This window comes from Aotus nancymaae, unplaced genomic scaffold, assembly GCF_030222135.1.
Source record: "Aotus nancymaae isolate 86718 unplaced genomic scaffold, 86718_ANA_hifiasm-v0.15.2.pri h1tg000010l, whole genome shotgun sequence".
NCBI lineage: Eukaryota > Metazoa > Chordata > Mammalia > Primates > Aotidae > Aotus > Aotus nancymaae.
Window position 1 is genome coordinate 28,078,245 of NW_026988421.1, and position 24,339 is coordinate 28,102,583.

General features: G+C 45.6%; 1 protein-coding gene across 5 annotated transcripts in view; it reads right to left on the minus strand.

Annotated features, from left to right (window-relative positions):
- The window catches only part of SUFU (SUFU negative regulator of hedgehog signaling), a 121,721-nt gene that overhangs the window by 92,896 nt on the left and 4,486 nt on the right, over window positions 1-24,339 (minus strand). For all 5 annotated transcript variants that reach the window (XM_012439579.2, XM_012439578.3, XM_012439580.3 and 2 more), the window contains exon 2: window positions 23,208-23,342. In XM_012439579.2, the coding sequence (XP_012295002.1) occupies window positions 23,208-23,342 (135 nt within the window). The remainder of the gene's footprint in view (window positions 1-23,207; window positions 23,343-24,339) is intronic.

The following is a 24,339-nucleotide window of genomic DNA, read 5'->3' on the forward strand; positions in this document are numbered from 1 at the left end:
TGCAGGAGTTGGGAAGCAGATCCTTCCCCACTGGAGCCCCAGATGAGAATGCAGCCCAACTGACACTCTGACTGCAGCCTTGGGAGGCCCTAAGCATAGCATTCAGATGAGCTATTCAGATGTGAGAGAACAAATGTGTGTTGTAAGCTGCTGATATGCAGCAACAGAAAACCAGTATGTCTACCCTGCTCTCTTCCTTGAAGGGCTGGCCTGTGTGGGGCTCCTGAGCCCTCTGGCATGTAACTGGGTTCAGCCAGTGAAAGTTCTGATAGTAGCATGGTGGCTCATGCCTGTAATCCCAGCACTTTGGGAGGCTGAGGTGGGAGAATCACTAGAGGATCAGGAGTTTGAGACCAGCCTGGCCAACATGGTGAAACCCCATTTCTACCAAAAATACAAAAAAATTAGCCAAGCGTGGTGGCATGCGCCCGTAGTCCCAACTACTGAGGAGGCTGAGGCAGGAGAATCACTTGAACTTGGGAGGCAGAGGATGCAGTGAGCCAAGATCATGCCACTATGCCACTGCACTCCAGCCTGGGTGACAGAGCAACACTCCATCTCAAAAAAAATGGAAAAAAAGTGCTGACAGGAAATCGGTGGAAGGGAGGAGTTCGAGGCTAGAGTTCCCTCCCTTTGAGATTGGCTGAGGTGGGCTATGCCCCTTGATTGACAGTCACTGTTGATAGCCACTCTTAAGAACACTCAACACAACTTTCTCCTCTAGATGCTAGAATCCCACTCCCTCCTCTGGTCCCTTCAGCCTTAGGAGAGTGGCAACCAGGCCAACTACTAGCCCTAGGTAACCTCATTATCCCCTATGGTGCTATTCCTTTATAAATATACCTTCCTCCAATATCCTAGTTTGAAGGCACCAATCTTTTGCTGGGACCCTGACCAAGAGAGGGCACCTATCACCTCTTACCCCTGTGCAAACCTCCATCACAGGACTCTCCTTGCTGTATTGCAGCTGCCTGCCTATCTCTCCCATCAGGATAGGATTTATCCCTTTGTATACCCCCACTGACTGGCACAGGAGTGTCAGCAAAAGCACCTGAACAACAGAATGGGCATCAGGCTCAACAAGTAGGGTGATCTGTCCAGCAAAGCCAGTTGGGACTACAAAGGCTGGGAGATGGGGGAAATAAGCCTGAACCAGTCCTGCAATTTTGAGCTTCTGACACTGACTCTGGGGTGCCTGGCACATTGGTTAAGACTCTAAGGCTCTTCAGTTTTTGATCTGTCAGTTTACACAATTAAGAAATTACTATTTTTATTTTTTATTCTTTTATAGATAAAGTCTTACTCTGTTGCCCAGGCTGGAGTACAGTGGCATGATCATGGCTCACTGCTGCCTCAGCCTTCCAGGCTCAAGTGATCCTCCTGCCTTAGTCTCCTGAGTAGCTGGGCCTATAGGTGTGCACCACCCCACCTGATTAAACTTTTTTTTTTTTTTAGGTAGAAAAGGGGTATTGCTATGTTGCCTGGGTTGGTCTCAAACTTCTGGGCTCAAGCAATCCTCCTGTCTCAGCCTCCCAAAGTGCTGGGATTATAGGTGTCAACCACCATGCCCAGCCAAGAAACTACAATTTTCTTGATAATTACTATTAACATTTATTACAAAACCAGGAAAACCACATATAGTCCTTTATTTGACCACTGCTTTCTTGTTGGACATAAGATTGGTTCCAAAGCTGTGCCTTGGAAAATACTTTTGTGTATATTACCTCTTTTTCTTTTCCTTCCCATATCTGGGTTATTTCCTTGGGATCAAGAGTCACAAAAGGCCAGACATGGTGGCTCATACCTGTAATCCCAGCACTTTGGGAGGCTGTGGCATGATGGCTTGACCAGCCTGGGCTACACAGCAAGACCCCATCTCTCTTTTTTTTTTTTTGAGACAGAGTTTCGTTCTTGTTGCCCAGGCTGGAGTGCAATGATGTGACCTCAGCTCACTGCAACCTTCCCCACCTCCCGGGTTCAAGTGATTCTCCTGCCTCAGCCTCTCAAGTAGCTGGGAATACAGGCATATGCCACCACACCCAGGGTTTCTCCATGTTGGTCAGGCTGATCTCAAACTCCTGACCTCAGATGATCTGCTTGCCTTGGCCTCCCAAAGTGCTGGAATTATAGGTGTCAGCCACCATGCCCGGCTCATGAGACCCTATCTCTATAAAAAATTTAAAAATTAGCCAAGGATGGTGGCACACACCTGAAGTCTTATCTATTCAGGAGGCTAAGGCATGAGGACCACTTGAGCCCAGGAGTTTGAGGCTGTAGTGAGCTATGACTGTGTCACTGCTGTGTCACTGCTGTCACTCAGGCTGGGAAACAGAGCAAGTCCCTGACTCCATTAAAAAAAAAAAAGAGAGAGCAAGATATTTAAATTAGTGGACAAGGGTAAAGAGAAACTAAATGCCAGTCCAAGGTTATGGGCTGAAGGACTTAGGCAGAGTGGTGAGCCTGCCTTAGAGACAGGGAAGTCGGGAAGTGAGGAAGGTAGATGTCAGAGATTCTTAGTCTCATGACCCTTGGACCCTTTGGAGGTCTCCAGGTGGACTTAGGTGGAAATTACATGAAATTATTAACATATTACTCCAGCATCCCAATAAGATGCCAGAGAGGAGCCCAGTGAAGTGGACAAGAATACAGGCTGTGGAAGCTGACTGAGCTGATCAAATCCAGTTCCACCTTTCTCCAGCTGACTGGTGGGCAAGTTAACTTGCATGTGCACCCAGCTCCTCATCTGTAAAACTGGGAGAAGAACACTCATCTCATAGGGTGGGAGGCTTTAGAGGGACTGTATAGTGTCTGGCACCCAGCAAGTACCCTTCCAGGGCAGCTAGTGTGCAACTTTCCTTTTCTTTCTTTCTTTTTTTGAGATAGAGTCTTGCTCTATTGCCCAGGCTAGAGCGCAGTGATGCGATCTTGGCTCACTGCAACCCCACCTCCTGGGTTCAAGCAATTCTCCTGCCTCAGCCTCCCAAGTTGCTGGGATTACAGGCATGCACCATCATGCCTGGCTAATTTTTGCATTTTTAGTAGAAACGGGGTTTCACCATGTTGGCCAGGCTGGTCTCTCGAACTCCTGACCTCGTGATCCACCCACCTCAGCCTCCCAAAGTGCTGGGATTACAGGCGAGAGCCACTGCGCCCGGCAGCAACTTTCCTTTTCTTAGTACTCACTCAAAGCAATCTCTGCTCATCGTTTATCCTTTAAAATATCAGCAGATGCCTCCAGCTTCCCTAACTTCTGGGCTCTGGATCTTAATCAGCCCTGTTCTTCAAGAGCTGCCCAAGTCTTTCGGCTTTGCCCAATTTCCTGACCCTGGGTCCCTCCCAGAACCTCCTAATCAGGCCTGAGAATTCCTTTGTGTGATGCTTTGAGTCACAGTCATTACAACAGAATTCAGTCAAAATTATTAAATAAAAAACTGCAGAGGTGATTTTTTATTTATAATTCACAATTACTGATACTTTATTAGACATTTGAAAGTGGTGTTTGCAGCCGGGCACAGTGGCTCACACCTATACTCCCAGTACTTTGGGAGGCCAAGGAGGGCAGATCATCAAGGTTAGGAGATTGAGACCATCCTGGCTAACATGGTGAACTCCATCTCTACTAAAAAAAAAAAAATACAAAAAATTAGCCAGGCATGATGGCACACACCTGTAGTCCCAGCTACTTGGGAGGCTGAGGCAGGAGAATCACTTGAACCCAGGAGGTGGAGGTTGCAGTGAGCCAAGATTGCAGCACAGCCCTCCAGCCTGGGCGACAGAGCAAGACTGTGTCTCAAAAAGAAAAGAAAAAAGATAGTGTTTGGTAACAACACAAGTACTACTGTAGGTAGCAAAACTTTGTAAAAATAACTTTTGAAATATGTTTATATGGTAATATTCTGACATAGCTAAGCTTTTTTAAAACCTCTAGTTATATTAATTTTATATAATCTTAAAAAAAAAAGAGAGAAAAAAAAGAGACAAGAAAAAACCACATCAGCCAAGACTGCAGTCTCATACCTCAAGCTGGGAGTCCAATAAAACTACAGTGCAGCAGCCACCTTTGAGTTACAACTCTGGGTTATAGATGCTCTCCTTGACCTATACCCCATCCAACCAGATTCATGGAATGCATTTGCCTCACTCAAGTAGATGGTTCCTGAGACCTCTTGCTGGGAGCCAAAGACCATGTTCCCACAGCATTCCTCAAATTCAAAAACAGTGGCTCCCAGCACTGATTCGGCTGAGAATCCAGCCAAACAAACTCTTCCGGCTTCTATCATTTCAGGCGGCTTAACTCTGTCCTGGGCTTTCAGTGAGCAAAGGGTTTCCTGGAATAAGACACTGAATTTTATTTTTATTTGTTTTTTTTTGAGATAGAGTCTCACTCTGATGCCCAGGCTAGAGTGTAGTGCTGTGATCACAGCTCACTACAGCCTTGATCTCCTGGGCTCAAGTAATCCTCCCATCTCAGCCTACCAAGTAGCTGAGACTACAGATGCATGCCACCGTGCCTGGCTAATTTTTTTATTATTTGTAGAGATGAGGCCTCACGATGTTGCCCAGGCTGGTCTTGAACTCCTGGCCTCAAGCAATCCTCCAACCTCAGCCTCCCAAAGTGTTAGGATTACAGGCGTGAGCCACTATACCAGCCAAGATACCGAATTTTAGAAATTCCAAGCCAACGGCAGCAGACCCTTTCTTGCAGGGTGATAAAAGCTCACAGTCAACCATCCTCTGCTGGACATCTGTTACACCTCTTCCATCTACTCCCAGCTACCCCCAAATAACTCAAAGGTCACCCCTCAGGGGAATCCCAAGCCAGCCTGGAGCGCTACAGGAATTCTGGGCCAAGGAAGAAGCCTGGTGCTTGGGTTTCTTGGCATCAGTATGGTGGCTCCCATTCTTGGCTTTGGCTTAAAGCAACACCTTTACAAAGGTCTTCTTAAAAATAAAAAAACACAGGCTAAGCCAATGGTGATAAGATCACAGCCTGATTTGGGAAGTGAGGTGCTCTCTATGCCTAAGTGTGCAGCTTAGGGACTTCTTACTGATCCAAGAGGCAAGGCATCTGCCCAAGGGCCCTTTGTCCACCCACTCTCCTCCAGAACTCTGGGAAGTCAGCCATCCCAGAAGATCAAGAAACCTGAAACATGGCAGTGGAAAGAAACTAATCTTTTTTTTTTTTTAAAGACAGGGTTTCACCATGTTGGTCAGGCTAGTCTTGAACTCCCGACCTCAGGTGATCCACCCGCCTTGGCCTCCAAAGTGCTTGGATTACAGGCGTGAGCCACCACGCCCTGCCAGAAACAAATCTTTTTAGCATTTCAGTTCCCTGAGGGCAAGGATTGTACTTTTTGTGTGTTCTGTACATGAACACATCATGTCATAGCTGAGCAATGCTAAACGGTAATAATATTCCCACTGCCAACCCAAAGAGATAATCAAGCTGAGACATTCAACAAGATAAGACAGTATTAAAAAGCAATGAGCCTCCCTCTTAGTCACTATCAAAGTCAGATTCAAATATCTTCATAGCTTTGAATGTCATGAGGCACTATAAATATATACATATATCTTAATGGCATTTCCTTTGAGCCACTTTTGCTACTATTTCCCTTTTGGGGAAATAAAACCATCACTCAACTCAGTTCTCCTGTCTTTGTAGTAGAGCCGAGATCCCATACTGGAATGGCTTCCTCAAACCCCACTCCTGCCTCTATCACATCATTTTTCTTTTCTCATTAGTCAACAAGTAATTTATTGAATATCACATTCTTTACACTGCCTTCAAACTCTGCAACCTCATCTTGTTCCACTGCTTTCCTCTCTTACCAAACTCAGACACACTGGCCTTCTTTCTTTTCCTTGAACACCTCAAGGTCCCTGCTCCCCTCAGGGCCTTTATACTAGCTGTTTCACTGCCTAGGACCTTCCAGGACTCCCAGCATTGTACAACTCCAGGGAGCACCAACTGCACAGAATAATGTGAACAGTGGCCCTCGAGTTGTACAATGTGACAGCCATGGCTGACACCTTGTCTTTGAGGTCTCAGTTCAAATCTTCAAGGAAGCCATTACTGATTACTGGTAACAGCATCCTCCCCACCCACCTTGACCTCTAATTCTATACAGGTAAGCTCCAGACTACCATCCCTGCTTTATTATTATTTATTGATTTATTTCATTTTTTAAGACAGGGTCTACTGGGTGTGGTGGCTTACACTTGTAATCCCAGCACTTTGGGAGGCCAAGGCGGGTGGATCACGAGGTCAGGAGTTCAAGACCATCCTGGCCAAGATGGTGAAATCCCATCTCTACTAAAAAAACAAAGATTAGCTGGGCATGGTGGCAGGTGCCTATAATCCCAGCAACTAGGGAGGCTGAGGCACAGAACTACTTGAACCCAGGAGGTGGAGGCTGCAGTGAGCCGAGATCATACCACTGCACTCCAGCCTGGGTGGTACAGTGAGACTCCGTCTCAAAAAAAAAAAAAAAAAGGACAGGGTCTCACTCTGTCACCCAGGCTGGAGTGTAGTGGCACAATCTCGGCTCACTGCAGCCTCTGCCTCCTGGGCCCCAGCGATTCTCCCACCTCAGTCTCTTGAGTAGCTGGGACTACAGGCATGCACCACCACGCCTGACTAATTTCTGTATTTTTTTGTAGAGATGGGGTTTTGCCACATTGCCCAGGCCAGTCTTGAACTCCTGGCTCAAGTGATCCACCCATCATGGCCTCCCAAAGTGCTGAGATTAGAGGCATGAGCCACCGCACCTGGCCCCCTGCTTTATTTTCATTTTGTTTTTTTTGAGATGGAGTCTTGCTCTGTTGCCCAGGCTGCAGTGCAGTGGCACGATCTCGGCTCACTGCAACCTCGGCCTCCCGGGTTCAAGCGATTCTTCTGCCTCAGCCTTCTGAGTAGCTGGGATTACAGGCATACGCCACCACACCTGGCTAATTTTTTTGTATTTTTACTAGAGACGGGGTTTCACCATCTTGGCCAGGCTGGTCTTGAACTTCTGATCTCATGATCTACCCGCCTCAGCCTCCCAAAGTGCTGGGATTACAGGTGTGAGCCATCACACCCAGCCTTATTTTCATTTTTTTAAGAGACAGGGTCTTGCTATGTTGCCCAGGCTGCAGTGCAGTGGCTATTCACAGGCACAATCACACTACTGATCAGCATGGGAGTTTTGACCTACTAAGCCAGTTCACCCCTCCTTAGGCAACCTGGTAGTCCCCTGCTCCTGGAAGGTCACCATATTGATGCTGAACTTAGTACAGACACCTGACTGGCATAGTGCATGATAGCCCAGAACTCCTGAGCTCAAGTGATCCTCCCACCTCAGCCTGCCAAGTAGCTAGGACCTTCTGAGTAGCTATATTTTAATACAACACTTGTACTATCTAAAATTATATAAATTTTTTATATGTGGCCAGGCGCAGTGGCTCACGCCCGTAATCCCAGCACTTTGGGAGGCCAAGGCAGGCAGATCATGAGATCAGGAGATCGAGACCATCCTGGCTAACATGGTGAAACCCCGTCTCTACTAAAATTACAAAACCTTAGCCAGGCGTGGTGGCACACACCTGTAGTCTCAGCTACTTGGGAGGCTGAGGCAGAATTGCTTGAACCCAAGAAGCAGAGGTTGCAGTGAGCCAACATCGTGCCATTCACTGCAGCCTGGGTGACAGAGTGAGACTTCATCTCAAAAAAAAATTTTTTTACATGATTCTCCAGTAAGAATGTAAGATTAATGAGAGCAGAAACCTTGCCTGCTTTGCTCTGCATGGTACCCCCAGCACTAAGAGAGCACCAGATATTTAGGTAATGTGCTCTAAAAACTTACGAAAATAGGCCAGGTGCGGTGGCTCATGCCTATAATCCCAGCACTTTGGGAGGCTGAGGCAGGTGGATCACCTGAGGTCAGGAGTTCAAGACTAGCCTGGCCAACATGGCGAAAACCCTATTTCTACTAAAAATACAAAAAGTTAGTCAGGTATGGTGGTGCACACTTGTAATCCCAGCTACTCAGGAGACTGAGGCAGGAGAATCGCTGGAACCTAGGAGGCAGAGGTTTCAGTGAACTGAGATTGTGCCACTACACTCCAGCGTGGGCAACAGAGTGAGACTCCATCTCAAAACCAAAAAAAAAGAAAAGAAGTTACGTGCTTGCCACATACCAAGCACTGTGTCAGTTGCTGGGATGGAGGTACTCCCTCACCTCATAAAGCAAGGTTCAGGCTGGTCACAGTGGCTCATACTTGTAATCCCAGCACTTTGGGAGGTCAAGGTGGGCAGATCACTTAAGGACAGGAGTTTGAGACCAGGCTGACCAACATGGCAAAACTCCATCTCTACTAAAAATACAAGAATAAGCCAGGTGTGGTGGTATGCCCTGTAATCCTAGCTACTTGGGAGACTGAGGCAGGAGGATCACTTGAACCCAGGAGGTGGAGGTTGCAGTGAGCCAAGATTGTGCAACTGCATTCCAGCCTGGGTGAGAGAGTGAGACCTGTCTCAAAAATGAAATAAAATAAAATAAAGCAAGGTTCAGACAATTTTTCCAAAATCACATACCTCCTCCCACAGAAAGGCTCTGACTCCTATGAAAATGCCCTTGGAATGTCTCCCCTCTCATGGGAATAAGGGTCCAAACTGAAGAAGTGCTCTTGAATGAGCTAAAAACTTGGGCTTGGTACTGAGCCAGGAGAATTCTTTTTTTTTTTTTTTTTTTTTTCCAGAATTCTCTGTCTCTATGTCTCTAGTAGTGAGAATATTTTCCCAACAGTCGGAAAAACCCCAAAACAAGAGCTTCCTATATTTTATTCATCTATTCAACAAATATTTGCTGATGTACTAGAGAAACATCAATGGATAAAGCAGATTTCCATCCCTATCTTCAGGGAGCTTATGTTCTAGTGGGAGAGAAGGGAGACAGACAATAAACAAGCCAAATAAGTAAGTAAGATGGTGATTTTTTTCTTTTTTTTTGAGACGGAGTCTCACTCTTTGCCCAGGCTGGAGTGCAGTGGAGCAATCTCAGCTCATTGCAACCTCTGCCTCCCAGGTTCAACCAATTCCTCTGCCTCAGCCTCCTGAGTAGTTGGAACTACAGGCGCACGCCACCATACCTGGCTATTTTTTGTATTTTCAGTAGAGATGGGGGTGGCTAGTCTCAAACTCCTGACCTCATGATCTGCCCACCTCAGCCTCCCAAAATGCTGAGATTACAGCCACCGCGCCTGGCCAGTGATTTCTTTTAATTTTCTTGAAGCATAATAGACATCATAGAGATGATAAGTGTTTAAAAAAAAAAATAGGCTAGGCGCGCTGGCTCATGCCTGTAATCCCAGCACTTTGGGAGGCCAAGGCAGGTGGATCACCTGAGGTCAAGAGTTTGAGACCAGTCTGACCAATATGGTGAAACCCTGTATCTACTAAAAATACAAAAATTAGTCGGTTGTGGTGGTGTGCACCTGTAGTTCAGCTACTCAGGATGCTAAAATAGGAAAATTAGTTGAACCCGTGAGGTGGAAGCTGCAGTAAGCCGAGATTGTGCCACTGCACTCCAGCCTGGGTGACAGTCGGACTCCCTCACAAAAAAAAAAAAAGAGGAAGAAGAGGAAGGAGGAGGAAGGAGGAGAAGAAGAAAGGAGGAAGGAGGGAGGAGAAGGAGGAGGAGCCAAGTGCAGTAGCTCATGCTGTAATTCTAGTACTTTGGGAGGCTGAGGCAGGCAGATCACTTGAGGTCAGGAGTTTGAGACCAGCCTGGCCAATATGGTGAACCCCCCCGTCTCTACAAAAAGTACAAAAATTAGCCAGGCATGGTGGCACATGCCTGTAATCCCAGCTAATTGGGAAGCTGAGGCAGGAGAATCGCTTGAATCTAGGAGGCAGCGATTACGAAGAGCCAAGATTGCGCCACTGCACTCCAGCCTGGGCAACAGAACGAGACTTGGTCTCTAAAAAAAAAAAAAAGAAAAGAAAAAGAAAAAGAAGAATTAGACTGGGTGTGGTAACTTATGTCTATAATCTCGCCACTTTAGGAGGCAAGACAAGAGGATCGCTTGAGTACAGGAGTTCAAGACCAGCCTGGGTAACATAGTGAGACCCTGACTATAATACAAATATATATAAATTTTTAAAAAGAAGAATTAGGCAGGAGAGTGGGATACTGCTTTGTGATGGGGTGGAGGGGTACAGGATTTCCTTTTTAAATAAGGAGGTCAGAGAAGGCCTGATTGAGAGGAGATATTTAAGGAAGGGTCTAAGGAAGTGAGGCCGTAAAGTATGAAGCTATCTGCAGGCAGAACTTTGCAGGCATAGGGAGGGTAAGTGCAAAGGCCCTGAGGTGGAAGAATGCTTGGCACTTCAAAGGAAAAGCAAGGGGGGCAGAGTAGGAAGAGCAGAGCAGCAGGAGATAAGGCCAATTGAAGTAGAGTGCAAAGGACCTTAAAGGTGATGGCCTCTGGCCTTTACTCAAGTGAGACAGGAAGCCATTGGATGGTTCTGAACAGTGACTCATGAGATGAGTGTCCACTGCCCCCAGCTGAAGAAGTTCTAACTCCGAAGGCTCCCTGCTCAGCTACCGCCTTTCTTCTGGGCCTTCTATCTATGTAAAAACCCTGGTTACAGGAATAAGAAATTATCAGCTTGGCTCAAGGAGGGTGGGAATCCCACATGTCTGCAACCTGATATATAGGAAAAGCTACAGCAAAAAGATGAGAGAGTTAGGGCAAGCCATGGTGTTGCCTGTCGGTTTTCATTACGTTTTTTCTCTAACCAACCAAGTTTTTTCAGAAGCCTTTGAGAGTCAAATCCATCACAGGCCGAAAGGACAGCCAGCTAGTTCAACCCCCTGGGACTGGGAGCGGGGACCAGGCCCCATTCTCCAGCAGTTACTCCTCCCCACAGCCATGGCCCCAAGCGGCCTGACATCATATTGAAAGGCCTGAGGATAGAGTAAGGGAAACCATGGTCAGAGGCGGGGCTCCAGGAGGCCCCAGGTATCATATGAGGGTTAGTACTAGAAAAACAAAAACATCTCTTTGATTGGCCTTACTGGGGCTAAGCAGATTCTATGACCAGGGTCTCCAGGACCCTGAGTAACACAGGAGGGAGTAGAAAGGAAAGGGATCTTTGAGGGTCACTATCTTTTACTAACATGCTGGTACAGGGCCTAGAGTCCAATGAACCATTCCTCTCTGAGAAGCTGCTGTGAAGCCATGATCTCACTGACAAATGGGCAACTGTCCCAGTCTCAAACTCAGACCTGGCCACAATTCTGAGCCTCAGGACTCCTACTTGCCAAGAGCCCTCCACTAAGCCTCAAGCCATGAACTGCAGAAAGGAGACAAGGAGGTTCCAGGTGATAAGGTAAAGCTCTAAAGCTATCAGGCCCACCTCCCTACAATGTCTTCCAGCTCAAAGACCCTTCAGCCCCATGAGGACCAGGACAAGTTTATGTTGCTCGTTACTACAAACCTCATGCCCAGAACTGTGTCCCAACAATGACAATCTAGGTAGCAGATGAAGATATGGCCTTCCAAAGAAGAGAGGCCAGTGATTAACGATGGATGGGAACTAAGTGTGTCTGCCTACCCATGACCCAGTGATCTAGTTCTGCTGCAAACATACAGTATTATTAAGTTATTTGACTTCCTGTGTGACAGAAGGTCTCTCATAAGCCCTAAATGGTAGCCCATTTGTTTCAGCAATTACCTGAAAAGGAACTCTGGGAATTTGTGCTTATGCCTGTGAACCTTCTGTGTCCCTCAAGTATGAGGATCCTGGGGTACTCTGTAAGCCAGTCTCAGTCTTCTGTACCCATGTACCCAAGAAAGGGAGCAAGGAGGAGGCTCATGGTATTTATTTCCAGGTGACACTGATCACCAAATCTTGACTGTTCTAAGGGGAAAATAACAATAAAAGCAACATCAGGAACAACACAACCCCTCAGGACAACTACCACCATGTGTGATGGTTAAGTTGTGATCTGAGAAGTAGGCAAACAGCACAGTTAGTACATATACTACCTAAAGCCCTCTTGACTGCTGTGAGACATCAAGGAGGAAAAACGGGAATATCGTTAATGTAGCATGGCAGTGGGTAAGAGCCATCTTCCCAAGCAAATGTGCTGTTTTCAGAATCTAGAAACCCTAGCAGCAGTGGGCAAGCTGAATTCAGACCACAGTGTTAACCCAGTAGCAGGGAAGCCTCAGAAGATGTTAAGTCACACTAAGAAGACCAGATGCATGCAACGCAAAAGCCCTGCACACAACTAGGACAGCATCACTCAGAACTGTTTATAGAAATAATCATAAGAACAGATATAGAATTGCAAACAAAAGGTGATAGGATTATAATTGTTGTCTCCTATTTCTAATTCCCAACATTTTTAGTAAAATGATTCAACTGTCTTTATAAGTGAAAAAAGCAAATTTATAACTAAGAAGTTGGATAACAATAATGAATTTAACAGCTAAAGGCCAGGCAGGAAAGTTTTAGATTTTGTCTTCTTGATGCTGGTTCAACTATGGGAGTTTGAGATCTGGCTGGGCCTTCAAAGGAGTATGGTGTACGCATCAAAGGCAAGATTAAGCCCAGTAGGGTATGGAATGGACATGTTTGCACACCAGTCTTTCTATAGTCTGTACTGAAGGGCAGAATCAATCTCAAACCTTGGGATTGAGGTTGCAGATCTCAATACCAGCTACACTTTATAGAAGACACCATCATTGAAGAATATAAGGTAGAGAACTCATGAGCCAGCCCCGTTAAAACCAACAGTGACTGAGGAATTCAGAGATAGGCCCAGCACCTACTCAGGGGATCTAACTCATTTAATGGTTTGAGAAGTGACCAAAAGGAAAATATGCCATAAAACATAATTAGCCCCACGGTCTGAACACATTATTTGAGAAAAAGGTATGTATGCGCAGGGGTAGAATGGGGAGTGGCTGGAGGATAGGAAGAAAAAAAAAGATTTGTCACCAAAGAAGATACACAGATGGCACACAAGCATATGAAAAGATGCTCAATGGCATATGTCATGAGGGAACTGCAAATTAAAACAATTAGATACCTTTCCACATCTTTTAGAATGGTTAAAATCCAAAAAATAGACAATACCAAATTCTGGTGAGGACAACAGGAACTCTCATTCATTGCCAGTGGGAGTGAAAAATGGTACAGCCACTTTGGAAAATGGTTTGGCAGCTTCTTACAAAGCTAACATAGTCTTACCACATGATCTAGGAATTATGCTCCCAGGTATTTACCCAAATCAGTGAAAATGTATGTCCACACAAAAACCTGCATAGAAATGTTTATAGCAGCTTAATTAAAAATCACCAAAAACTACTGGAATCAATCAAGACATTCTTCAGTAGATGAAAGGATAAACTGTGTTACATAACAAACAATGGAATATTATCAAGTGATAAAAGGAAATGAGCTATCAAGCCACCAAAGGGCATGGAGAAAACTTAAGTGCATATTGCTCAGTGAAAGAAGTTAGTCTGCAAAGGTTACATACTATTATCCAAAGGCCAGGTGCGGTGGCTTACACCTGTAACCCAGCACTTTGGGAGGCCGAGGCAGACAGATTATCTGAGGTCAGGAGTTTGAGACCAGCCTGGCCAACATCGTAGAACCCCATCTCTACCAAAAATACAAAGAAATTAGCTGGGCGTAGTCTCAGCTATTTGGGAGGCTGAGGCAGGAGAATCACATGAACCCGGAAGGTGGAGGGTGCAGTGAGCTGAGATTGCATCATTGCACTCCAGCCTGGACAATGAGAGTGAAACGCTGTCTCAAAAAACAAAAACAAAAACAAAAACAAAAAAAAACAAAGAACTGTACAACACAAAGAGTGAACTCTAAGGTAAACTATGGACTTAAGGTAGTATTAAGTATCAATACTGGTTCCTCAACTTTAACAAATATACCACACTAACGCAAAGTGTTAATAATAGGGGAAACCATAAACAAAGAGAGAGGGGGACATAGAGGAACTCTTTGTACTATCGGCTCAATTTTCTGGGCCAAAAACTACTCTAAAACATAAAGTCGGCCGGGTGCAATGGCTCACACTTGTAATCCAAACACTCTGGGAGGCTGAGGTGGGCAGATCACCTGAGGTCAGGAGTTCAAGACCAGTCTGGCCAACATGGGGAAACCCCCTCTCTATTACAAATACAAAAACTAGCTGGGCATGGTGGTGGGCATCTGTAATCCCAGCTACCCGGGAAGCTGAGGCAGGAGAATCGCTTAAATCCAGGAGACAGAGGTTGCAGTGAGCTGAGATCGTGCCACTGCATTCCAGCCTGAGCGACAGAGCAAGACTCTGTCTCAAAAAACAACAAAAAACAAAAAACAAACAAAAAGAACAACCTCTATTGTTAAAAAAATAAAGCATTAAAGGAATTTAAAAATTTTTAAATAACTATCTGCATTAATACAAGGACTATTGAGATTCTGGGCACATCCCTGACCACAGAAGCAACAGCATGACCATGGGAACTTGTCATCTAAGCCAGGAACTTTTGTCTTTTTAAGAGTTGCAGACTGCAGAAGGCTTTTTTTTTTTTTTGGAGACACAGATTCTTTCTTGTTGCCCAGGCTGGAGTGCAATGGCATGATATCGCCTCACTACAACCTCTGCTTCCTGGGTTCAAGTGATTCTCCAGCCTCAGCCTCCTGAGTAGCTGGAATTACAGATGCCTGCCACCACATCCAGCTACTTTTTGTGTTTTTTAGTAGTACAGGGTTTCACCATGTTGGTCAGGCCGGTCTTGAACTCCTGACCTCAGGTGATCCACTCACCCCAGCCTCCCAAAGTGCTGGAATTACAGGAGTGAGCCACCATGCCCTGCCTGGTTGCAAAAGTCTTGACTTGCGAGAGGACACCTGTCACCTACTGTCCAGTTTTACCCTCCTGCCATTACCTAGAAAGATCTTTTCTTTAAAAGTTGCCTCCAGGCCAGGCACGGTGACTCAAACCTATAATCTCAGCACTTTGGGAGGTGGAGGCGGGTAGACAGCTTGAACTCATGAGTTTGAGACCAGCCTGGGCAACATGGCGAAACCCAATCTCTACAAAAAATATAAAAACTAGTCAGGCATGGTGGTGCATGCCTGTAGTCCCAGCTACTCAGGAGGCTGAGGTGGGAGAATAACTTGAGCCCAGGAAAGCAGAGGTTATAGTGAGCCAAGACAGTGCCCCTGCACTCCAGACTGGGCGACAGAACCAGGCCGATCACTTGAACCCTGGAGGCAAGAGGTTGTGGTGAGCTGGATCGTGCCATTGCACTCCAGTCTGGGCAACAAGAGTGAAACTCCGTCTCAAAAAAAAAAAAAAAAAAAAAAAATTGCTTCTACATCCAGCTCAACATTTCCCCTACAAAACACTTCCTGGTTAACTCTATTCAGTCACGATCATTCCACTAATCCAAGATAACTTTGAATTCAACAGCATAATTTTAACAGAATTCTCCAGCTCTCTCTCTACAGGAGGTAGAAAAAGGGGGTGGTGACTACTGGATCCAGACCGCCTAGGTTTATATCCCAGCTCCAGCATTCACTGGCTAGGTGGATGAGTTCCTTAACATTTCTGCATCTCAGTTTCCTTATGTATAAAATAAGGATAATAAGTCCTACACCATAGAGTTGTTCTGAGAATTAAATGAGTTTATATAAAGCACTTAGAATAGTGCCTTACACAGAGTAAGGGCTATAACTGTTTGTAATTATTATTATTATTATTATTATTATTATTTTAAAGACGGGGTTTCACCATGTTGGTCAGGCTGGTCTTGAACTCCCAACCTCAGGCGACCCGCCCACCTTGGCCTCCAAAGTGCTTGGATTACAGGCATGAACCACCATGCCCGGCCCTAACTGTTTGTAATTATTATTACATGTTTAAAGTTTCTTGGAACACAAGATCACAGGTTGAGGGGAGAGAACCTCAAAGTCACAGGCAGACAGGTAATGACAAAAGCTGCTCCCAGTCCCAATCCTCACTGTCGTCTTCTTTCTCAGGGACCTCACCATCTCTTATCAAACATAAGATGTGTTTTTAAGGGCAGGGGCTTGATCATATTCTTCACTGTCTCCACACTCAAACACATCATCTTGTCCAAGGTTCTGCCTGTACAGGGGACTCTACATAGCTCAGCTGGTAGGTGTGCTGCACAGCCTGGGCCTCTGTGTTGAGAGGTTGGTAGGCAGGATAGCAAGCTGCAAAGTTAGTTGGAGGGGTGAGGAGACCATTTCTCAGGGCTAAGGTCATAGAGGATAAGATCCCACCAGACACATCTCAGGATCAAACATCAGAACTGAGCTACTGAAACAAAAAATGTAGCTGAGTTGAATACCTCAGAGGGAAGATACATGAATGAATTTAAGAGTCAAAGCCCAAAGACCAGAGTTGGGATTCCTGAATCAGAAAGCTGGATAAGGGAGAGGCTAGCAAACCCAGACCCAGGACATGAGAGATATGGGGAATAGCATTTGAAATAGAAAATGGCACAGCCTGGAAGAGGAGAGCCCAAAAGGGTGGGCTGAACAGGGATAAATCCTGGGACTGAGAGACCAGATTGCATCAAACCCATAAAGGCTTCCAAGTCTCTTGAAGAAGAGAAGGAACTCTCCCAGTGCTGACCTACCTGGCACTACTCTTGTCTGGTAGTCACTTACAATACCACACCACTCAGTTTGTTTTTTTTGTGGGCAGGGGGGAACAGAGTCTCATTCTGCAACCTAGGCTGGAGTGCAGTGGCGCAATCTCGGCTCACTGCAATCTCTGCCTCCAGGATCCAAGCGATTCTCCTGCCTCAGCCTCCCAAGTAGCTGGGATTACAGGTGCACGCCACCATGCCCAGCTATTTTTTTTTTTTTTTTTGAGATGCAGTTTCACTCTTGTTGCCCAGGCTGGAGTGCAATGGCATGGTCTTGGCTCACTGCAACCTGTGCCTCCCAGGTTCAAGCGATTCTCCTGTTTCAGCCTCCTGAGTAGCTGGGATTACAGGTGCCTGCCACCATGCCCAGCTAATTTTTGTATTTTTAGTAGAAATGGGTTTTGCCATGTTGGCCAGGCTGGTCTCAAACTCCTGACCTCAGGTGATCTGCCCACCTCAGCTCCCAAAATGCTGGGATTATAGGTGTGAGCCACTGTGCCCAGCTACAGACATTTTAAAAGTGAGTTTAGGCCAGTGCAGTGTCTCACACCTGTACATCCCAGCACTTTGGGAGGCCTAAGTGGGTGGATCACCTGAGGTCAGGAGTTTGAGACCAGCCCAGCCAACATGGTGAAACCCTGCTTCTACTAAAAATACAAAAGTTAGCCAGGGCATCTATAGTCCCAGCTACTTGGGAGGCTGAGGCAGGAGAATTGCTTGAACCTGGGAGGTGGAGGTTGCAGGGAGCCAAGATCATGCCATTGTACTACAGTTGGGCAACACAATGAGACTCCATCTCAAAAAAAAAAAAAAGTTCCTATAAACTAAGCTTTGAGGAGGAAAAACTAGCATTTCTCAACTGCAGGAGACTAAGGCCACACTAAACAACAAGTAAAAAAGTTAATCTGTATCCAGCGTCTTAATAAATAACTCATGCGGGTGCAGAGACCAGCTAAAAAAATGAGGGAAAGGGAGGCTCTCTACCAATCAGGTGGAGGCAGCCCCAGAAAGCCAGTCAGCGGCAGTTCCAACCCCCACAGTGGGTACAGAACAGCTCCAAACTCCACTGGACATGCCCGCAAAGAAGTCACATTTGTGGGACAGAGCCTATATCTCCCATGGTGGTGAGGCGTGGGTATGACCCATGGGACCGCCAGCTTTTGGGCCAACTCCACACAAAGGCTATCTCTAGAACCAGCCCGACATATATAGCAAATGACCTGCCCTGGAAAAACCCCAACAGGGAAGTCTGTTTGAGTTCTCAAACGCACCCTCCAACTAGCCAGCCTCTCCAGCCTCAGTTAGGGCCCCGCAGGCTCTGTCCAGCCACAGCTGTTGGTGGTACCAGGGGCAGCCAGAAAATCCTCACAGAGAACAATGCTGAAACCACCTCTTCCACAGCCCCATAGATCTCCACAGCCCCACGGATCCCCACATTCCAGTCCACAGCTGCCTGGCCATAAAGGGAAAGGCCAGAGCTGCAAGTTCCAACAGCACTTGGCAGCTGAGGCTCAGCTGTCTGACACCTCCCAAGTCCCAGGAAGAGCCCCACAAGACAGCCTCTCCACTGAAGTCAGTTAAAAGCAGCCTTGGGGTTCCTAGAAAAGCACTCCATTCTCTCCTGTGGCTGCCCAGACCTGGAACTTGTTCCACCTCTCCAACTTCAGAAATGACCTCTTAAGAACCTTTTGACCGAAACAAGTGCTCTCTTGCCCAGTTTCCTTTAGTGAATGTGAATAAGGAAAGAACCTGAGTGAAAATGGCCATCCCAGGGCTTATCTAAGCAGCATACTCTTCACCCCTTTTAGGGTTACCAGGGTGGGTGTCCCTTCTGCCCCTGAAGCATACCTGCCAGGAGCAAGAAGAAATGCAAAGGACCCCTCGCTTCTGCCTCTCCCTACCTTCAACAGGCTATGAGGAGAAGGAAAGATCCTCATAGGAAGAGGTTCACAGCAGGCGTTTAATAAATGTTGTTGCCAGAAGCAATGGCTATCACCCGTAATCCCAGCACTTTGGGAGGACAAGGCAGGAGGATTGTTTGAGTCCAGTAGTTTGAGACCAACATGGACAAAATAGTGAGACCTCGTGTTAAAAAAAAAAAAAAAAAAAAAAAAAAATTAGCAGGGTGTGGTGGTGCATGCCTGTGGTCCCAGCTACTTGGGAGGCTGAGGTGGGAGGATCGCTTGAGCCAGGGCAGTTGAGACTGCAGTGAGCCATAACCGTGCCACTGCCCTCCAGCCTGGGAAACAGAGCGAGACTGTCTCAAAAATAAAAATAAATTCCTATCAGTTTAAAAAAGGAGAGGATCACTTAAAAATAACATGAAGTAAATAATACCACAAGAGGCAACAATTATGAAAGTGGCACTAGAAGTTTTGGAAACTGTGAGCTAGAAGGTTTTTCAAGTCCCTCTCACTCCTAAAAGCAATGTTGGTACCATGGAGCGTGAGGCTGCAGATGGCATTCCAGGCCCTTTCCTTTAGGGTTCCTCTCAAACTTTACCTCCTCCCTGTAGCTTCTAGCAATCCAGCAGCCTGACTAGAAGTTACTCCCTCTGCTCTGCTCCCAGATCATGTTCTCCACCCATGGACTGTAGCATTTATTACTCAATACTATAACAATCTTTTATGTTTATCTCCCTTCTAGAACATGAGTACCTTCAGACAGCAATTATGTCTTGCTATTCTATCCCCAAGACATTGACTATTATGTTCTGTGTGTGATACAAAGTAGGTGCTTGATGAATGTGTGCTGAAAAAATGAACCAATATTTCTGCTCCTTTCTTGCTGAAGAGAAGACACAAGACAGTGGAAGAAGAATTGTTGCCAGAGATCCAATGGCCATCATTCCAACACCCAGCACCTCTTAGCACTTGAGCTGGATGGCAGGACACTCACCTTTCTGACCTCACCTTTGAATACTAGTTAAATGAGGATTCATTAAGTCATTTTAAAGAGGCTTCACCATATGAAATATTGGGAAAAATCACATTTTTCTTCAAGAAACTTAACAGGATCAAAAAGAAACCAGTCATGCCAGTATAAGACTACATATACAGGTATCTATTTGAATTTTATTATTTTTTTTTATTTTTTGAGATAGGGTCTCGCTCTGTCACCCAAACTGGAGTGCAGTAGCACAATCACAGCTCACTGCAGCCTCGAACTCCCAGGCTCCAGTGATCCTCCCACCTCCGCCCCCCCAAGTAGCTAGAGCTACAGATGCACAGCACTGTGTCTGGCTAATTTCTGTATTTTTTGTAGAGATGCGGGGGGTCTCAGTATGTTGCCCAGACTAGTGTCAAACTCCTGGGCTCAAGCAATCCTTCTGCCTCAACCTCCCAAAGTGCTGGGAGTATAGGCATGAGGCACCGTGACTCTTTTTGACTTCTGCAACATAGATCAGAACTGGGTAAATATCTAAGAACATTCCTTCCATATCCTTCTGGTAGCAGGATGTAATATTGGAAAATACTAGGCTTGATTGGTGACATGAAAACCCAAACAGACGTTTCACTCTTGTTATAAATGACATATAAATACAAAGTACTGTATCATGTAGAAATGAAACACATGTAAGAGGGTAGTATTAAGCCAGAAAAAAACAGTAAGAAAGTTCCTATTTCAAATTAAGAGGTTGCCCCTTCTGAAATAGGAGGCTTGCTCAATTACAGTCTTCATGTTATTTTGAGCCTTGGGCCTATACCTGATAAGCAGGTAGACTAGAAGAATCCTTAAGCCACAAAGGAAATGATATTCTTTTAACCAGAATAAATCTGTCAACAAAAAGGTACAGACTAGCTGCACTAAATACTCTCTGCAGGTTCTTATTAAAATATAAATTAAATTCCAGCATAGTCCCTTTACTGCCTACATCTGTTTGCTATTCTATCTCCATTATTAATATTGTAATGCAGGGTCCCCATTCAGGCAAGATTAATTCCCTGATCCCAAAGCCTTCTGCTGACACTGCAATGAATCCATTTGGAAGGTTGTAAAGGCAGCCATAGACATTGCTCCCAACACGTGACCAGTGAGGAGATGAAACCTGGGCCTCAGAGCTTAAAAAGAGAGAAGAGGAAGTTGGGTTAGGCCTGTGTTCAGAGAGGTAGAATAGCCCAGTGATTAAAAGCTCAAACTCTGAGGCTGAATGCAGTGGTTCACAGCTGTAATCCCAACACTCTGGGAGGCCCAAGGCAGGAGGATCACTTCAGTCCAGGCATCTGAGACCAGCCTGAGCAACATAGTGAGACCTCATCTCTACAGAAAATTTGAAAAATTAGCCAGGTGTGGTGGTGCATGCCTGTAGTCCTGGCTACTTGGGAGGTTGAAGTGGGAGAACTGCTTGAGTCCAGAGGTTGAGACTGCAGTGAGCCATGACTGTGCCACTACACTCCTGCCTGGGTGGCACAGCATGACCCTGTCTCAAAACACAAAACAAAAGGCTGGGCGTGGTGGCTTGTTCCTGTAATCTCAGCACTTTGGGAGGCCGAGGGGGGCAGATCACAAGGTCAAGAGATCGAGACCATCCTGGCCAACATGGTGAAACCTCGTCTCTACTAAAAATACAAAAAAATTAGCTGGGCATAGTGGTATGTCTGTAGTCCCAGCTACTCAGGAGGCTGAGGCAGGAGAATCACTTGAACCCAAGAGGTGGAGGTGACAGTGAGCTGAGATCGAGCCACTGCTCTCCAGCCTGGCGATAGAGCAAGACTCCATCTCAAAAAAAAAGCTCAAACTTTGGACTCAAACAGCCCAATCCAATCCCAGCTCTTTTACGCCTAGATGTAAAAAAGCATCTTTTAGCAATTCATTTAACCCCTCAAAAGACTCGCTTTTCTTATCTATAAAATAGAAACAATGAGAACCTGATAAGATTGTAAAGCATTTAACACAATGACACAAAGAGACTAAGTACTAAACAAAGGGAATAAAGGTTATCATCATCTTCTTCATGATACCATCATCATCTCCAGAATCGGTCTCTATGCTAAGGCAGGACAGGAGGAGTCCTGCTACTCTTTCAACCTGCCCAGGTTAAACAGCTACCACCAAGATAGAAAAGACATGGTATAAGAGGCAAAAAAAGTATAAAAAGCAAAAACCAGAAGAGGATATGACAAAATAGGCTCTTAATTACCATGCTAATGAGGGGGAGGGAAGACTACATTTATTTTATTTTTAATTGACAGAAGAATAAGAACATAGATAACATTTAAATTGAAGAAAAGAAACTCTCCATCAAAAGATATAAATAGAAAAAATTATTTTTATTATTTATTTATTATTATTATTGTTATTTGAGACACAGTTTCACTCTGTTGCCCAAGCTGGAGCGCAATGGCACGATCTCAGCTCACTACAATCTCCGCCTCCTGGGTTCAAGTGATTCTTATGCCTCAGCCTCCAGAGTAATTGGGATTACAGGTGCATGCCACCATGCCTGACTAATTTTTTGTATTTTTAGTATATAGAGAGAGTTTCACCACGTTGGTCAGGCTGGTCTTGAACATCTGACCTCAAGTGATCCACCTGCTCAGCCTCCTGCTAGGATTACAGGCGTGAGGCACTGCGCCCAGCCAAAAAAACCTTTTTAAAGCATAAATGGTAGCTTATTGGAGTACATGACATAATTGCTCAAGAAGCAAGAGAATACAGTCATTAAGAGTATGAACTCTGAGTTGGGCATGGTGGTTCACACCCATAATCCTGACACTTTGGGAGGCTGAGGTGGGAGAATTGCTTGAGCCTAGGAGTTTGAGATCAGCCTGGGTAACATAGTAAAACCCTGTCTCTACCAAAAAAATACAAAAATTAGCTGGGCATGGTGGTGCTTGCCTGTTATCCCAGGTACTTGGGAGGCTGAAGTTGGAGGATCACTTGAGCCTAGGGAGGTCGAGGCTACAGTGAGCCATGACACACCACTGTACTCCAGCCTCAATGACAGAGTGAGACCCTATCTCAAAAAAAAGAAAAAAAAAGCATACAGGGCAACAGATGAAAGCAGAATAGGATAAAAAAAATAAATAAGGTTAAAAGGAAGTAAGTAAGATGGATAAAGGGATGAGAGATGACAGATTTGTGATAAAGTATAAAGTTAATAGTAGAATCTGGGTTGTGGGTATATGAGTGTTCACTGTAAAATCCTTCCAACTTTGCTGTATGTTTAAAATGTTTCATAGGAAGCTTGGGGGTGGGGGGTGGAGTACAAGGAAGTAGACATAGAGGCATCAGCCCAAGTTCTGAATCACAACCATGTTACCTGTCCTTTGAGCCCAAACTTCAGGGCAAGCTTAGAAAAACCTGATTTGGGAACTCCTGTTCATCAACACTTTCCTGCACCAGACAAATAGGAATCAGGTGCTAATGAGGACCACCTTGGCATGAGTAGCTATACTCAGAGGGCAAAAATGTAGAGGGTCCACTGAGAAGTACCAAGTTCACAGCACTATGACATTGTCACCCCTGCTCAGGAAATCCTCAGAAATAAGGCTCTGGATAAAGAACAGGTGGCATACACTCACTCATGGACTCTGTTGTCACCATAGAGATCACTCAGGCCAAAGCTGATGTAGTGCCAGTGCTCGGGGATGTTGGCAGAAGGGCTCCCCACATTCCTGTACATGCTAACATAGTCCAAGGGGTCTGGGCCGCCCAACCTGCAAAAAACAAAACACAGGGGTGTCAGTGTGAGCCTGGAAATCAGAAAATGTCAAGCTAAGGCACTCTACTTCGTAAACCTAAAGGTCCCATCCCGGAGGGTGAAAGGTAACTTAAAAACAGGCCACACCTCTCCAGGATGAGACCAAGGGCTGCACAGCTGAGGCTGCTCAACTTTACAAGCAAAAGAGGCTCCCTTCTCCTACCCGTAGAAGACTGGGCCTCTTTTAGAAATGAAACAGACTGGGTGGTTGTCCATTTTGCTTTTTCCTGTTTCAAATTACCGATCCCAAATGAGATCGGCAGGGATTATCTCTATTCTGTGGTGCCTGTACATGCCAAGCTTCAAGGCAAGAGATGCATCAGTCAATCAATTGGCCTCTGTTGAAAGACCATCCCGAGCATCCCCAATGGGCATTGTTCCTGGAAGTAGAGGCTCTGCTCCACTCCAGCCTCTTAGACAGCTAATTCCTGAAAGACTATATTGTGCCCTATGTTAATTACAGTTTGTTCTAAACAAACCCAAACCTCTAGTCCATGCAGACACCAGCCTGCACCCCATAGACCAAAGCTGGTCTTTTATCATTGCAAGTGACAAAGGCCAGTTCTTAGGCTTAGCTCAGTTCTAGACAGAGAACTGCAGCAGGAGCCAAACTGAGCCCTGTGAGCATCTGCACCCAGAAAATGATCCCAGGAGAGACTGCCACCTCAAAGGTAGAGCTAGGACAGCAAATGATTTGGGGCCTCTGAGGACCACATTAAATTTCTCCCACCATTCAAGTGAGAAGGAGTTGCAGAAGAAATTCAGTTATTATATCACTCTGAGGATTTAACACAATAAGAGTTCCCTTTAGTAATTAGTGCTTTTAAAAAAAAATCCTGTTTTGGCCAGCCACAGTGGCTCACACCTGTAATCTCTGCACTTTGGGAGGCTGAAGCAGGTGGATCACTTGAGATCAGGAGTTCGAGACCAGCCTGGCCAAAATGGTGAAACCC